Consider the following 17031-nt stretch of genomic DNA (forward strand, 5'->3'; position numbering starts at 1 on the left):
CTCTCCTCCGACTCCCCGGCTCTCCTCCAACTCCCCGTCTCTCCACCGTCCTCCCCGTCTCTCCTCCGACTCCCCGTCTCTCCTCCGTCCTCCCCGTCTCTCCTCCGACTCCCCACCAAAACCCCATCCACCGTCCTCCTTGTCTCTCCTCCGACTCCCCGTCTCTCCTCCGTCCTCCCCATCTCTCCTCCGACTCCCCATCTCTCCTCCAACTCCCCGCCAAAACTCAGTCCACAGTCATATCATACAGCATGGTATCCGAAAACAAAACAATACATAACCACCCATTGGCTAATAGAAGGCTGCTATCTCAATTTAAAGTAAAACAAACTGCTAGCGCAAACTCTCTTCAGCGTTAAAGCACAACAAAGCCGCATTCCGCAGATTAACATAACAAAGTCGCCATTTTAAATGTAACAAAAGAAAGACCCCATACACTCTCCCCCCACCACAAAAAGTCATGCCCTCATGACGTTAACAGAGTTCACCAGTGCTCCTTGTAAAACACAAAACCCAACCCAGGTGCATAAAGCAGTGACATAACTTTCCAGGGCAGTAGAGATCACACCCTGCTCTCCCGGCGCTATATAAGTGAGTCTTTCCGGGGGATGCCTACTCCTCTGAGGCCTCTGTACTTCCTCTGCTGACTCTCCCTGTTCAGACACCCCAGTTGACCCCTCGGGCCTATCTGTTGGACCTTCTCCTTCACCGGGATCCCTCTGCCCCTGTGAGCCCTCTGACTCGGGTTCTGGTTCCACCCTCTCCTCCCCCAATCCCGGCTGTACTACAGGTGGCTCTGCAACACCCTCCCTCGGTTCCCGTGACTCAGTGATGGAAGGGCCAGGAGTCTCTTCTCCCGGCACCGGGGAGTCAGCGAACGGAAACAGGTACCACACGTCTGAATCATCTTCTTCCGATGACGTATCCCTTCTCGAGGTGGGGGCCGGCCCCATCTCATTTGCAGCGGGCTCTTCCCTCGCCCCGCGCCCTCGCAGAGTCCTCATACTAGGAGTAAACTCCCATTCGGGCTCTGGGTCCATCTTCACCTCTCAACCCAGAGGCAACAGGTGGTTCTGATGGAGTACTTTGACAGGCCCCTGCCCGCCATCAGGTCTCACCCGGTAAACCGGGAGATTCGGCATCTGACTCTCCACCACATAGGGGGTGGCTGCCCAGCAGTCTGCCAACTTGTGCTTACCTGGTAGTCCTAAATTCCGGATAAGGACTCGGTCTCCCAGCAATAGCTGGACGAACTTTACTTTCTGGTCATACCTCCTCTTATTCCGCTGGTTCTGCTTGGTGGCTGCTGCCTCAGCCAACTCGTACGCCCTTTTCAACTCTCTCCTCATATCGGACTCGTACTTCAGACATGGCTTCGAAGGTATTTCCCCCGCTTCAGTCCCAAAACACAGATCAATGGGCAACCTCGCTTCCCGTCCAAACATCAGATAGTAGGGTGAGTACGCCGTAGCATCATTGCGAGTACAATTGTAACAATGAACCAAATGGACAATGTGCTGACTCCACTTACTCTTCTGTCCAATCTCCAAGGTGCCGAGCATGTCCAGCAGGGTCCGGTTAAACCTCTCGGGTTGAGGATCACCCTGTGGGTGATAGGGGGTGGTTCTGGACTTTTCAACCCCAAGCATATCCAGCAATTCATGGATAAGCCTGCTCTCGAAGTCCCATCCCTGATCACTGTGGATCCGCCGGGGAAGGCCATAATGAACAAAGTACTTCTCCCATAACACCTTCGCCACTGTAGTCGCTTTCTGATCCTTAGTAGGAAAAGCCTGCGCATATCTAGTGTAGTGATCCGTGAGGACCAAAACATTCGCGGTATTGCTGGTGTCCGGCTCAATAGACAGGAAATCCATACACACCAGGTCGATGGGTCCCGCACTCTGCAAGTGGGATAACGGAGCCGCCTGCGCAGGCAAGGTCTTCCTCCTGACGCAACGACTACAGGTCTTACAGTATTCTTCCACCTCCCCCCTCATCCGGGGCCAGTAAAACCGGTCCTTGACTAATCCATAGGTCTTCTCTACCCCTAAGTGCCCGGAATCATCATGTAGATCCTGGAGCACAGTCATCCGATACTTCTCAGGCATGACCAGCTGCCAGCGCCGGGTGTGGTCTGGAGGCGACGTGACCCGGTACAGGACGTGGTTCTTCAGCTTCAACCGGGGCCACTCCTTCAGTAGTAGGGGACCGGAGGCATGTTTCGCCTTCTCCACCCGACCCATATCACCCCGGCTAACCGCGTAACAGATAGTGCCAATGCTTGGGTCATCACGCTGAGCCGCCTTTACTTCCTGGGGACTCAACTCTGGCAGCTGCCTGTTCCTCAGAGCAGTCACATTACAGTAAACAGTGAGTATCGCGTCATCGTCAGCCCCCAGATGATCTACTGCCCGATCCGTTCCCATCTGTGCTCCTACTTCCCCGTCGCTCCCAACTTGACACATGGCCTTTACTCCCTGGGCGGGGACACTTTTCCACTCCTCGGCCGTGCCCGACTCGTCGTGCGCCCGACGAGACAGGGCATCTGCATCGGTGTTCTGACTCCCTGGGCGGTATTTCAGGCTGAACTCATAGGCAGACAGGGCTGCTAACCACCGGTGCCCAGTAGCATCCAGCTTCGCCGAGGTCAGGATATAAGTGAGGGGGTTGTTATCAGTTCTCACCTCAAACTGGGCCCCAAATAGGTAGTCACTCAACTTGTCCACCACCGCCCATTTCAACGCCAAGAGCTCCAGCTTGTGAGTGGGTTAGTTTCTCTCAGATGGCGACAAGCTCCGACTGACAAATGCCACCGGCCTCAATCCGTTTCCCTGTTCCTGGTACAGAACAGCTCCCAGACCGTCGTGACTAGCATCAGTGTGTAGAACATACGGCTTCCAGGGATCAGCAAATGCCAACACTGGGGCCTGTGTCAGCGCCCTTTTCAGAGATTGGAACGCCTCCTCACATTGAGCATCCCACCTCAATCCAAAAGGCTCTCCCGGGTTCAAGTATCCTCCTACCCCGACCCTCGGTCCCCCTTCCTCCTCCTCCCCACAGGTGGATAGCCACACAGCAGCTGGTTCAATGGATGACTCATTTTCGCATATCCTTTCACGAACCGCCGGTAATATCCGCAAAACCCCAAAAACGAGCGTAAGGCGCTCACCTTCTGAGGTCTCGGCCAGGTGGTGACTGCGGCTATCTTATCCGGATCGGTGGCCACTCCATGTCGCGAGATTATGTGCCCGACATAACTGACTGACGTTTTGCAGAACTGACATTTATCCAGGGAAAGTTTTAATCCTTCCTCCTTCAGCGGACTCAGCACCTTCAGCAGCCACTCCTCATGCTCCTCCAACGTAGATCCAAACACTATCAGGTCGTTCAGGTACACCAATACCTCCAGCAGGTTCATGTCCCCCACTGTCCGCTCCATGAGCCGCTGGAAGGTGGCTGGGGCCCCCGAGATGCCTTGGGGCATTCGTTCGAACTGGAAAAACCCCAGGGGGCAGATAAAGGCTGTCTTCTCCTTATCAGTCTCGCTCATCGGAATCGGTAATACCCACTCCGCAAATCCAATACACTGAACCACTGCGCACCACTCAGACAAGCCAAGGCATCTTCCACCCTCGGGACCGTATATTGGTCGGGAACAGTGCGGCAGTTCAGGGTGCTATAGTCCACGCACATGCGTACCTTCCCATTTTTCTTCCTTGCCACCACTATGGGGGACGCATAGGGGCTTCGGGACTCCGCAATAATCCCTGCATCTTTCAACTGCCGCAAGTGCTGCCGCACATCCTCCACATCTGCTGGGGCCAACCGCCGCGACCTCTCCCTAAACGGGGTGTCATTTGTTACCCGAATGGTGTGTCGAGTGCTCTTGGAAAACCCTACATCAAACTCGTCCTGAGAAAAGACATCTCCTAACTTCAGCATCTTCTCCACCAGCCTGCTCTTATACGCCGGCGGTACAGGGGAGTTTTCAAAATTAAAGGCCTCCTCGGTCAGCCGCCCCCCGTTTCCCAATAGCTCTCTTCCAGTGGGCTTCACAGGGGCGCTAGACAAAAGAAAGACCCCGTACATAGTCAACCAGCATGCGCATCATTGGTATGTGGGAGAAGACCAGAGTATCAAACCGAAACCCACATGGTAAAAAGGAAAATATGCAATCTCTAGAAGGATAGCCCCTGATGTCACGATTGAACCTGGGCATTTGGAGCTGGGAGGAAAAAATACTACTAACTGTGCCAGTCTGCCACCCACTGTGTTCTGCACACATCTTTTTACAAACATTGGCAAACAGTTTTCACAAGATCAAAATTACACATAGATGGAGGCTAACCATAAACACGAGAGATTCTGCAGATGCTGGAAATGGAGAGCAACACAAAAAAAAATACAGGCGGAACTCAGCAAGTCAGGCAGCACCTGTGGAGGGAAATGAACAGCCAACATTTTGGGCCAAGCCCCTTCATCAGGCTGGAAAGGAAGGGGGAAGAAGCCAGAATAAGAATGTATGGTGAGGAGAAGGAGTACGAGGTGGAAGGTGGTAGATGAAGCCAGATGAGGGAGAAGATGGGTGTGCAGGGGATGTGAAGTGAAGTGAGAAACTGGGAAGTGATAGGTGAAAAGGGTAAAGTTCTGAAGAAGAAGGAATCTGATGGTAGAGGAGAGTGGATCCTGGGAGAAAGGGAAGGAGGGGCACCAGAGAGAGATGATCAAAGGGTGAAGAGAAGTGTTAAGAGGGGAGATGGAATGGATAATGGAAAAAGAGAAAATTGGGAGGGGAAACAAATTACCAGATGTGAGGTTGGAGGCTACTCATATGGAATAGCCATAAAGTGTTGCTCTGGAAAATGACACCAGTGAACAATGCGACCAAGGGCAGCATCCTTCAGACGGTCCATGAAACTATTTGTCACTTCATTTACTTAATCTTTTTCTTTCAAATGTGGTTCTTTTACTCCGGGAGCTTGTGCTCTACATTTCGGTGGTGTATCTTAGGACCAACTGAGCAATCCAATGCTTTGCTCTCTCTGACGGAGTTTGGAGAGGTTTCGAGCGAAGCGTGCAGTCTGGAGACTAAGAAGCCTTGAAACAGTCACAAGCCCATGATCGACCCTATTTCTCACAAATCCCACTGATTAAAGCATCGAGGAAAATTGGAATCAACAAGTATGAGAACAGAAGGTGGGCTGGTATTTAGAGCCGTCCACCTGTGTGTAAATGGTTCACTACTCCTGGAGGAAGGTACCTACATGTGAATGACCTTGCTCCTTCTCACTCGATTCTTCTCCCCACCTGCTGATCAACACTCTCTGGTGCCCCTCCTTCTTCTCTTTCTACCATGGTGCACTCTCCTCTCCTGTCAGATTCCTTCTTCTTCAGTATTGCATGCAGTTCTGGTCGTCCCATTATAGGAAGGATGTTCAGGCTTTGGAGAGGCTGCAGAGGAGATTTACCAGGATACCACCTGGTTTAGAGGGCATCTGCTTTAATGAGGTTGAACAAACATGCAGGAGTGGCAGAGGCTGAGGTTTATGACCTGATTGAAGTTTAAAAGATTATATGAGGCATTTATATAGTATCAAACAGAATATTTTTCCTAGGATTGAAATGTCTAACACCAGAGGACATGCATTTAAGGTAAGAGGGGGTAATTTCAAAGGAGAAGTGAGGGGCAAAATTTTTACACAGGTGGGTGCTTGGATTGCACTGCCTGAGATGGTGGTAGAGACACAGAAACATTAGAGATTTTTAAGAGACTTTTGGATAGACAAATGAATGTGAGGAAAATGTAAGGATATGGACATTGTATAGGCAGAAGAGATTAGTTTAGTTGCATTTGATTACTAATTTATTGGTTTGGCACAACACTGTGGGCTGTATTGTACTATGTCAAATTGCTCAGCAGGCCAGGCCAGATCAATGGAAAAGAATGTAGGAATTGTGAAAGACTGAGAAGGAGGAGATGCCCAGAAGAGCAGTCTATGCATGTTCTGGCTCCCAGAGAGAACCAAAATGGAAAAAAGAAGGAAAAAGAACAATCTACACTGATTTCACAAGTGGACAACTGATGCAGCCTGGGAAATTAAATTACCTGAAGTAGTATAGTTCATTATTAGGTCGATGGCTGCTTGGAAGATTATGGCCTGAAGTTCAATGGTGGTGCTAGAAAGGTATGAGGAGGTGTCTGTGAGCTGATGTCCAGCATCTGCAAGATAAAAGTTAGTTTTACAAGCCACAACAGCATCATCCCTATCAGTAGATTTGACGATGATCATAGGGTTAGTCCTTGGTAAAAGAGTGCTCTAGGGTAAGATAAGAGATTAGATTAGATTCAGTTGTGCATGTACTTTGAAACATTGAAGCATACAGTGAAATGTGCCATCTGTGTCAATAACCTACACAGTTTGAGGATGTGCTTGGACAACCCAAACTGTTGCCGTGCTTTCCGCACCAACATAGAATCACCACAATTTACTAATCTTAACACTTTGGAATGTTGGAGAAAACCATGCTGCTGTGTCACCCTACGTTACCATGCTACCATTACACTCCTGCATAGGTTCAGAATGGGAGAGCAAGAAAGGGAAATGGAGCAGTCAAGCTAGCCTCTGTCACAGTGTCAGTTCACAATGAATAATCTACAGAGCAAATGGCAAGAGGGGGGAGTTCAGGTGGATTCAGTGTACAGAAAATAGGTAAGAGGATCTATGGTTTGGGACGAAGGATACTGGCCAAAAAGGGAATGGGCATGGAGTTAGAGGCAGTGGAGGAAGAGTTCAACATCATGTCAGGCTCTGGGTTTATTGAGGCAGGTATGTAGGGGCGCAAAATTAAAACCCTGGCAGAGGACTGATCATTCAGGATGAGAGAGGGGGAGATTGGAAGACGTGGCTGGAGGCTCAGACTGGTGGGGAGCAATGAGCCTGCTGAAAGTGAAGGCGGAGAAAGATCCAGAAGGACACTGCAGAATTCAACAATATTACTTCATAAATAATGCATGTACTAGATTAGCGGTAATAGGATAAAAATAAGCATTTAATCTGTATGAGTCTAATAGTGGTATAGTTATTAGCCTCACTCTTTCAGCATGGTTTATGAGAAAGGCCCAGAAAATAATGGTGCAGCATGTTACAAGTCAATTATATTAAACTCTTCTGGAATTTTTCCTGTTAGAATGACAGCGTGCATTGTAGATTGGTTAAGACCGTGGTGTATATTTTCAGGAAATCTGCAGCTCAATATTTTTTACTTCTGAGTCTTTGAAGTTTGCATTGTTAGGCTTTTCAGCAGAGCTGGAATAAAAGCCTGACCTACTAGTCAATTTTTCTATGAACCTTCCTTAATATCACTGCTCTCTCTTTCTCATATGTTCTCGGCAAATCTTCAAGTACAGTTCTTTTGAAATCATGGTTAAATTATTACAAGGTTTCAGCAGCTATTGCCACTGTCCCTCCAGGCAGAACAAGGAAAGAGTCCCCTAGTCCTCACCTACCATCACACTAGCATTCAACATATCATTCATCACACCTTTCATTGGGATCCCATCACCCACCATATTGTCCCTCCCCTTCCCTTTCTCTCCTCCTTCTGAAGAGATCACTCTCTCCATGATTCCCTGGTCTGCCTCTCCATACCAATCTCACCCCCCCTCCCCCTCCCCAGACTCTCACCCAGTGTCTACTAAAGGTGTAACACCTGCCCCTATATCTCCTCCCTTCCCACTATCCAGAGCTCTAAGTAGCTCTTCCAGCTGAGGCGGTCTGTCACATGTAAATTCTGTGGTGTTTTATTTGTTGCATCTGGTGCTCCTGTTGCGGCCTCCTCTATATTGGTAAGACAGGATGCAAATTGGGTGACCGCTTTGCTAAGCATTTTTGCTCCTTCACTCTTTCAGCCATGGCAGTCCAGATCAGCCAACTGTCAATTATTTTAATTCTCCTTCCAATTCCAAAACCAACATTTCTATCCTTGGGCCTTCTCTACTGCCTAGATGAGGTGAAATGCAAACTACAAGAACAGCAACTTACAGTATATTCCACCTGGGTAGTCTCCAACCTGATTGCATGAACTCAAAATTCTTCAACTTCTGGCAGCTGCTTGACTCTGTTACTTTCCTCTTTTATCTCTTCTTTTGATCTATTTTACTCCATCACATTTCTGCCACACTCCCCGTCTGCCTGTCACCCTCAAAGATCTCCAACTGGTTCCTCTCCTACCCACTTCCCTTCCTTTATTCCATTCTCCACCTTCCTCTCCTACCAGATTTCATTTCTTCAACCCTTTGTCACTTTCACCTATCACCTCTTAGCTTCTGGCACCATTCCCACTCTCCTCTTTCCCCTTCTGACTATCATGGGCCCTCATCTGGATCTACTTACTACTTGTCAGCTCTCGCTCCATCATTTCTTTCCACTTTCGCTATATTTACTGGCTATATCCCTCTATCTTTCAGTCCAGATGAAGGGTCTTAACCCAAAACATCGACTCCCCATTTCACTCCATTAATGTTGTCTGACCCATTGATTTTGTCTATTTCTTTTTATATGTCCTGGAGTCTCCAGCAACTGTAGCCTGTCGTATCTTCACTGATTTTTGTAATTGATTGCTGTTTGTATTATAGTTTTTGTGATCAATCCTTCTTCTGCAGGAATCCAAGATCCAGAAATGGCAAACGTGTTTCTGCATTTTTAGCATTGTGTGTTCTGACATATTTAGCACGTGCCTTTTAATGTGGTTCCAAGACCCATAGGAGATTTGTGTAAGGATCTACTAAAATAATTCATAATAATTAACTATTTTAATAGATTTTTGAATAAGAATGATTCAAGTATGTTGAATTACTTTAAAAGATCTTTGGACAGATCCTACAGTCTAGATGGGTTGAAGGGCCTATTTCTGTGCTGTAGTCCTCCATGACTCTATGTCTCTATGTAACTCATGGCATCCATCCCATTGTTTCAAGCAGTGTCTCTTCACTTGGAATGAGTGCTTACAGTAAGACAGCATTCCTTCTTGGCTCCTCCTACATGTATAATCAGCAGTTTACCAAAGTGAACATATTAATAAGATGATGCTACATGTGTGAAAAACAATGCAGCAAGTTGGAAGCAAATACAATGAAACCCACCTTCTAGAGAGCCTTAGAAATGTGAAAAGTAAGGATTGAAATATGAGTGGGAAAATCTGGTCCTACAGGGTTGTTTGGAAATTCCATCTCTCCATTTCTCATGAGATACAAGACCAGTATTTATTTCCTATCCCTAAATGAACTAGAAAGGGTAGTGGTGAGCTGCCTATTTGACTTGTTGTAGTTCTTGTGGTGAAGGTTCTCTCATAATGTTGTTTGGTAAGGAAGGATGAGAAAACATTTAAGTGTTACCTTGGTGATATTGTTAACTGCTGCTCTGGATGCAGGCCAGGTATTCCAGACAGTGTATTCAAATGTTCTTTTTTCCACTTCTCTGCATGCCAGCACCCATTCACTTGACAACAACTGACGAATCAAAGGATAAAGGGCCACATTTCACTTCTGAGCAAGTTCCATTTAACAGCTCTGCAGCTGCACTTAAAAGCTATTGCACTTTGTTGGAGCTTGCATAATCCTGCACTTCAAGAAAATGTTTCTTTTCCACTTTTGTGTGCTGCCATAATAAAGTCGATCCATTGTCAAAGACCTTACCATCCAGACCTTGCGCTGTTTTCACTACTACATTTGGGCTAGAGGGACAGGATCCTTAGGTCCCACACCACCGGGCTCAGGAACAGTTATTGCCCTACAATAATGAGGCACCTGAACTGGAGTGCATAACTTCACTCACCTCAGCTTTCAACTGATTCCACAACCTACAGGCTCACTTTCAAGAACTGAGTTTATATGGGTAAAACTCAAAAACAGGAAGCGATTTTATCTGATGGGATTGTACTTTAGAGCACACAATATCCTCTGGGACATTGAGGAACAGATACACAGGCAAATTAAGGAAAGGTGTAAAAACAATAATGTTGTTGTCATGGGGGACTTCAACTTCCCTAATATAGACTTGGACCTTCGGAGGGCAACAGGTTTAAGTGGGACAGAACTTGTTAGGTGCTTCCAGGAGGGATTCTTAAATCAATATATAGATAGTCCAACAAGTAGAGGGACTGTACTGACTTAAGACAGATGTAGGTAAGGATAAGTATAGATCTTGCAGGACAGCACTAAATTGGAGCAGAGCAAATTATGAGAGCTTTAATCAGAAACTAGGGGGAATTAATTGGGAACAGATGCTTTTGGATAAGTCCACATCTGACATGTGGAGGATGTTTAAAGACCGACAGCACAGAGAACAGGACAGGTTGCGGTCAGAAGGAAGGACAAGGTTGTCAATGTAATATAATCTTGGGTGTTGTGATATGTAATGAATTTAGTCAAGAAGAAAAGGACAAGTATACAAAGCTGAGGAAGCAGGAATCAAACAGAGCCCTTGAGGATTATAAAGAAGCTAGAAAAGAACTCAGGAAGGGAATTAGGAAAGCCAGGAGGGGCCATGAAAAGTTCTTGGCAAGTAGGATTAAACAGTATCCAAAGGCATTCTATACATATACTAAGAGCAAGATAATAACTAGAGAAATGATAGGAACACTTTAGGATAAAGGGAGTAAAATTTTCTTGGATGCAGAGGACGTAGGTGGGGTCTTTAATGAGTACTTTATCAGTATTCACCAGAGGATAGGAAGATTAGTGCCAAGAGTATATTTATTCTTGGGTATTTCAAAGTAAAGGAGAAGGTAGTATTGGGTCTCTTAAAGAACATTAAGGTGAATAAGTCTCCAGAGTCTGATGAAATATACTCCAGGTTATTGAGCGAGACAAGAGAAGAGCTTGCTGGGGCATTGACCAATATCTTCATGTTCTCTCTAGCCAAAGGCAAGATCCTGGAGGACTGGTGAGTAGCTAACGTTGTTCCATTATTCAAGGAATATTCTTGGAAACTATAGACCGATGAATCTCATGTCAGTGGTAGGGAAGTTGTTGGACAGAATTCTTAGGGACAGTATTCATGAGCATATGGGAAAATCACAAATGAGAGAAAATCTGCAGATGCTGGAAATCCAAGCAATATACAAAATGCATTTTGTGTGTGTTGTGAGCATATGGAGATCAGATGCAAATATGAGTGAAGAAATAGCAGATGGAGTTTAATCCGGCCAAATGTAAAGTATTGCACATTGGTAGGTCAAGTGCAGAGACATTACACTACTAAGAGCAAGACCCTTAATAGTGCTGATGAACGGATGTATCTTGGGGTTCAGGTTCATAGCTCTCTGAAAATGGACACACATGAGGTGGTTAAGAAGGAACATGGCATGTTTGTTTTTATTAGTTGATCCATTCAGTCAGGAAGTTAAGTTGCTCCTTTATAAATCTCTAGTTAGGCCGCATCAGGGGTATTGCATGCAGTCCTGGTTGCCCAATTATAGGAAGGAGTTGAGGTTTTGGAGAGGCTGCAGATGAGATTTACCAGGATGTTGCCTGGATTAGAAGGCATGTGCATTAACAAGGTTTGGCAAACTTAGGGTGTTTTCTCTGGAGTAGCAGAGGCAGAGGGGAGATCTGACAGAGAGAGGCATAGATTATGAGAGGCATAGATAGATCTCTATAGACAGTACCACTTTCCCAGAGTTGAACTATTTAATACCAGAGGGCATGCAGTTAATGTAAATTGGGGTAATTTCAAAGGAGATGTGAGGGGCAAGACTTTTACACAGAGACTAGAGGGACCTGTGCACTGCCAGTGGTGATGGGAGAGGCAGAAACATTGAGATTTTTAAGAAACTTCTAGATAGGTACATCAACAGACAAATTGATTAGATAGGAAAATGGAAGGATATGGAAATTCTGTAGGAAGAAGAGATCAGAATCAGGCATATGTCATGAAATTTGTTATTATGCTGCAGCAATACTTTGAAAAACAATAACAAAAACTGTAAGTTACAGTAAATTATATATGTTAAATTAAATAAAAAGTTAAAACGTGCGAAAAGAGAAAAAGCATAGTGAGATAGTGTTCATGGGTTCAATGTCCATTCAGAAATCTTATGGCAGAAGGGAGGAAACTTTTTCTGATTCACTGAGTGTGTGCCTTCATGCTCCTGTACCTCCTCCCTGATGGTAGCAATGAGAAGAGGGCATGTCCCAGGTTATGGGGTCCTTAATGATGGATGCTGACTTTTTGAGGTATTGCTTCTTGACAACGTTCTGGATGCTGAGAAAGCTAGATGGAGCTGACTGAGTTCACAACTTTCTGCAGTTTACTTCGATCCTGTGCAGTGGCCCACTCCCTCCCTTCCCCCTACCAGAAAATGATGCAGCCAGTTAGAATGCTCTCCATGGTACATCTATAGAAATTTGTTTACTAGTTAAATCGTTCAACACAACATTGTTGCTGAAGGGCCTTTTCCTGTGCTGTGCTGTGCTGTACTGTTCTATGTTCTAACTCATGTTCTTAGTTGTAATCATTTACTTACTTATTTGCATAATTTGTCTTTTGCACCTTTGTTTGTCAGTCTTTGTCTATGTATACTTTTTCAAAAATTGTATTGTATTTCTATTATTCTGTAAATGCCTGCAAGAAAATGAATCTCAGGGTAGTAAATGGTAACACATATGTTCTTTGATAATAAATTTACTTTGACTGGACTTTGAAACGCCAGAAGAATGCTTCTGCTCTGGCTTCATCGGCTTCATTTACTCTATCCATTTTTACATGCAGTTATTATTATTAATATCTTTTCATTCCATAGTGTGATGAAAAAGTGGTTCATACTTCGGTCAATTTCATTTAAGACAGTGAAAAATGCAGTGCTGGGGAGTTGGTTCTGGTTTCTAAACTCAGCTGATCCAATCCATTATGATCAACATTTCCTTACTTACTGCAAAGCTTTCTGGCTGCCAATACACAATTCCTTCCTATTTCAACTATAATAACCTTCCCCAGTTAATAAATAAATTCTTTTCACTTCAACCTATTAGAAAAATGATATTGCCTTCAAGCCATAAGTAATATTGCCCCTCATGTGAAAAATGGCCTTTTTGTGCAAACTCCCTGAGGATGTAGCATCGGTCTAATAAATTGTATAAAATCAATATTTCATTTCTGATAAAGATTCTAACACAAAATCAAAGCTAGGTAAGATCACCTCATAGCCGATTCTACAGGTTGACTGATCCCTACAAAAAGGACAGGTTGCACTTGAATCCCAGGGGGATCAATATCCTGGTGGGTAGGTTTGCTGAGGCTACTGGGGAGAGTTTAAACTAGAATTGTTGGGGGGTGGGAACCGAACTGAAGAGACTGGGGAAGAGGAGGTTGCCTCACAAACAGAGAAGGCTTGCAGATAGTACAAGAAGGAGGATAGGCAGGTGATAGAGAAGAGACGCACTCAGACTGAAGGTTTGAGATATGTCTATTTTAACGCAAGGAGTGTTGTGAACAAAGCGGATGAGCTTAGAGCGTGGATCAGTACTTTGAGATATGATTTGGTGGCCAACCAAGACTTGGTTGGCTCAGGGACAGAAATGGCTACTTCAAGTGCTGGGTTTTAGATGTTTCAGAAAGGACAGGGAGGGAGGCAAGAGAGGTGGGGGCGTGGCACTGTTGATCAGAGATAGTTTCACGGCTGCAGTAAAGTGGACGCCATGGAGGGATTGTCTCTAGAGTCTCTGTGGGTGGAGGTTAGGAACAGGAAGAGGTCAATAAATTTACTGGGTGTTTTTTATAGGCCGCCCAATAGTAACAGGGATATCGAGGAAAGAGATCCTGGAAAGGTGTAATAATAACAGAGTTGTCATGATGGGAGATTTTAATTTCCCAAACATCGATTGGCATCTCCCTACTGCAAGGGGTTTAGATAGGATGGAGTTTGTTAGGTGTGTTCAGGAAGGTTTCTTGACACAAGGTAAGCCTACAAGAGGAGAGGCTGTACTTGATTTGGTATTGGGAAATGAAACTGGTCAGGTGTCAGATCTCTCAGTGGGAGAGCATTTTTGGAGATAGTGATCATAATTCTATCTCCTTTACAATAGCATTGGAGAGAGATAGGAACAGACAAGTTAGAAAAGTGTTTAATTAGAGTAAGGAGAATTATGAGGCTATCAGGCAGGAAATTGGAAGCTTGAATCGGAAACAGATGTTCTCAGGGAAGAGAACAGAAGAAATGTGGCAAATGTTCAAGGGACATTTGTGTGGAGTTCTGCATAGGTATGTTCCAATGAGACAGGGAGGTTATGGTAGGGTACAGGAACCGTGGTGTACAAAGGCTGTAATAAATCTAGTCAAGAAAAAAAGAAAAGCTTACAAAAGGTTCAGAGATCTAGAAGATTATAAGACTAATAGGAAGGAGCTTAAGAAGGAAATTAGGAGAGCCAGAAGGGGCCATGAGAAGGCCTTGGCGGGCAGGATTAAAAAAACCCCAAGGCATTCTACAAATATGTGAAGAGCAAGAGGATAAGACATGAAAGAATAGGACCTATCAAGTGTGACAGTGGGAAAGTGTGTATGGAACCGGAGGAAATAGCAGAGGTACTTAATGAATACTTTACTTTAGTACTCACTATGGAAAAGGATCTTGGTGATTGTAGTGATGACTTGCAGCAGACTGAAAAGCTTGAGCATGTAGATATTAAGAAAGAGGATGTTCTGGAGCTTTTAGAAAGCATCAAGTTGGATAAGTCACCGGGACCAGATGAGATGTACCCCAGGCTACTGTGGGAGGTGAGGGAGGAGATTGCTGAGCCTCTGGCAATGATCTTTGCATCATCAATGGAGACAAGAGAGGTTCCGGAGGATTGGAGGGTTGCAGATGTTGTTCCTTTATTCAAGAGAGGGAGTAGAGATAGCCCAGGAAATTATCTAATTCTGCTTTAGTCTGTTTTTTAAGTTTAGCTGAATGAGAAATGATCTGACCATGTAAAAATGGTTTAAATGTATCCTATATAATTAATTTATATACCCCCTATATCATTAAAAAGAAAAAAATCTTTTATAGTCATAGTCATAGTCATAGTCATAGTCATAGTCATAGTCATGCTTTATTGATCTCGGGGGAAATTGGTTAAAAAAAAATTGAACCCATCAGAGATACACTTTTGCAACAAAGGGTTCTGCGGCTAACTCAGGGCCCGTGCAATATGCCGATATTACCCACCCCCAAGCCGGGTAGAGCGGGTGAGTGGTGGTTTGTTTAGGGATTGCGGGCTGTAAATCAGATCACGAAACACATTTCACAGGTGATTCTGGACACAAATGTGACACTGGCCTCTATTCCTTCAGATTCCTGTTCTCTGCGAAAAATTTCCTGTGATTGTCGAAATGTCTGGACGAAGAAAAACTGGTGGCAAAGCTCGGTCCAAGGCCAAATCTTGCTCGTCCCGGGCTGGACTGCAGTTCCCGGTGGGCCGTGTTCACAGGCTCCTGAGAAAGGGTAACTATGCTGAGCGTGTGGGTGCCGGAGCCCCGGTCTATCTGGCTGCTGTGCTTGAGTATCTGACAGCTGAAATCCTCGAGCTGGCCGGTAACGCAGCCCGGGACAACAAGAAAACCTGCATCATCCCCAGACACCTTCAGCTGGCCGTCTGCAATGACGAGGAGCTCAACAAGCTGCTGGGAGGGGTGACCATCGTTCAGGGCTGGGTGCTGCCCAATATCCAGGCCGTGCTGTTGCCCAAGAAAACCAGTAGCGCCAGCAAGTGAAGCAACAGATTCTGAACCCAGTGACTCAGTTATCTGGTTTTCAATGAAACTAACGAGGTCAGAATTTTGCAATAATGCCTGAGACATGCGCCATGGTGGACGGGCAAGAATGACATCATCAAATTCAAAGGACAAACTCAGAGGCACATGATCAGATATAGCAATCATGTCATATTCACAATTTTTAACACTAGGCAAGAAGCAGGGATCAATTTTAATGTAATCAATCCTCGAATATTTTTATAGACATGTGAAAAGAAGGAATATTCTCTGTCATTGGGTGCAGATGCCTCCATAATTCGATCAATCTGAAATCGATCAAAAAGGAATTAATAAGTGATGCAGAACGATTTGGAAGTCGCTGATTGGTTGAGCTCTTGTCAATCATAGGATTTAAACAACAGTTAAAATCCCCGCCCATTACAAACATAAATTCATTTAAATCAGGCAGTAAAACAAATACCTTTTTAAAAACAGAAGGATCATCTAAGTTAGGACCATGCAGATTGACCAAAACAGCTTTTCTGTTACAGATCACTCTTTTAACAATTAAAAATCTACCATTAGAATCTGATTCAGTATCCTCTTGAATAAATATATTGGACTTAATAAAGATAGACACGCCTTTAGTTTTACTCTGAGAGGTAGAGTGGAATTGCAAGCCTCTCCACCATCCAAAAAATCTATTTTGATCTCTTGCCCTGATATGTGTCTCCTGAGCAAAAATTATATCAGGTTGGAATCATTTAATAATTTTAAAAGTCTTTTTTTGTTTGATAGTATGATTCCAACCATGTACATTCTAACTTATTATATTAATCTGTTTAAATACCACAGTATAATTTTATTCTAGTTTATACATGCGCAGAGCACATACCAATATGGGATGATCAAAAATGGCGACGATGAAGAATGCAACCACATAGAAAACATGCATGCTCCAGAACCACTCAATGGGAAAAAACTCCTGACTCTAACTCTAACACCACCCCCCTCCCCGAAAGCCCAAAGGAAAGGCAAACAATCTATGATAGATACAAAGCCAAGGACTGCTCTGTCTGTATTTTCTTTTCTTTCCCTTCCCCTAGTTAGTAAAAAATTAGAGTGACCTTGTAAGAAAGACAATAAAGTCTCAACAAAGGGAAGTATTTACATTCCACCATCTATTAAACAAGAAAGAACCAAAATAATGTTATCTCTTAGAGAGAAAAACCAGCGCCATCTTTAAGTTTAACATTAAGTCCCTGAAAAGACTTTAAATTCGATTATAAGACACTAT

General features: G+C 44.7%; 1 protein-coding gene across 1 annotated transcript; it reads left to right on the forward strand.

Annotated features, from left to right (window-relative positions):
• Positions 1 to 15371: 15371 nt before the first annotated feature.
• On the forward strand, positions 15372 to 15752 carry LOC140209675 (histone H2A-like). Its single transcript, XM_072278041.1, has one exon. The coding sequence runs from the start codon at positions 15372 to 15374 to the stop codon at positions 15750 to 15752; it is 381 nt and encodes a 126-aa protein (XP_072134142.1).
• The last annotated feature ends 1279 nt before the right edge of the window (positions 15753 to 17031 follow it).

The sequence above is a fragment of the Mobula birostris genome, chromosome 2, assembly GCF_030028105.1.
Source record: "Mobula birostris isolate sMobBir1 chromosome 2, sMobBir1.hap1, whole genome shotgun sequence".
NCBI classification, from domain to species: domain Eukaryota; kingdom Metazoa; phylum Chordata; class Chondrichthyes; order Myliobatiformes; family Myliobatidae; genus Mobula; species Mobula birostris.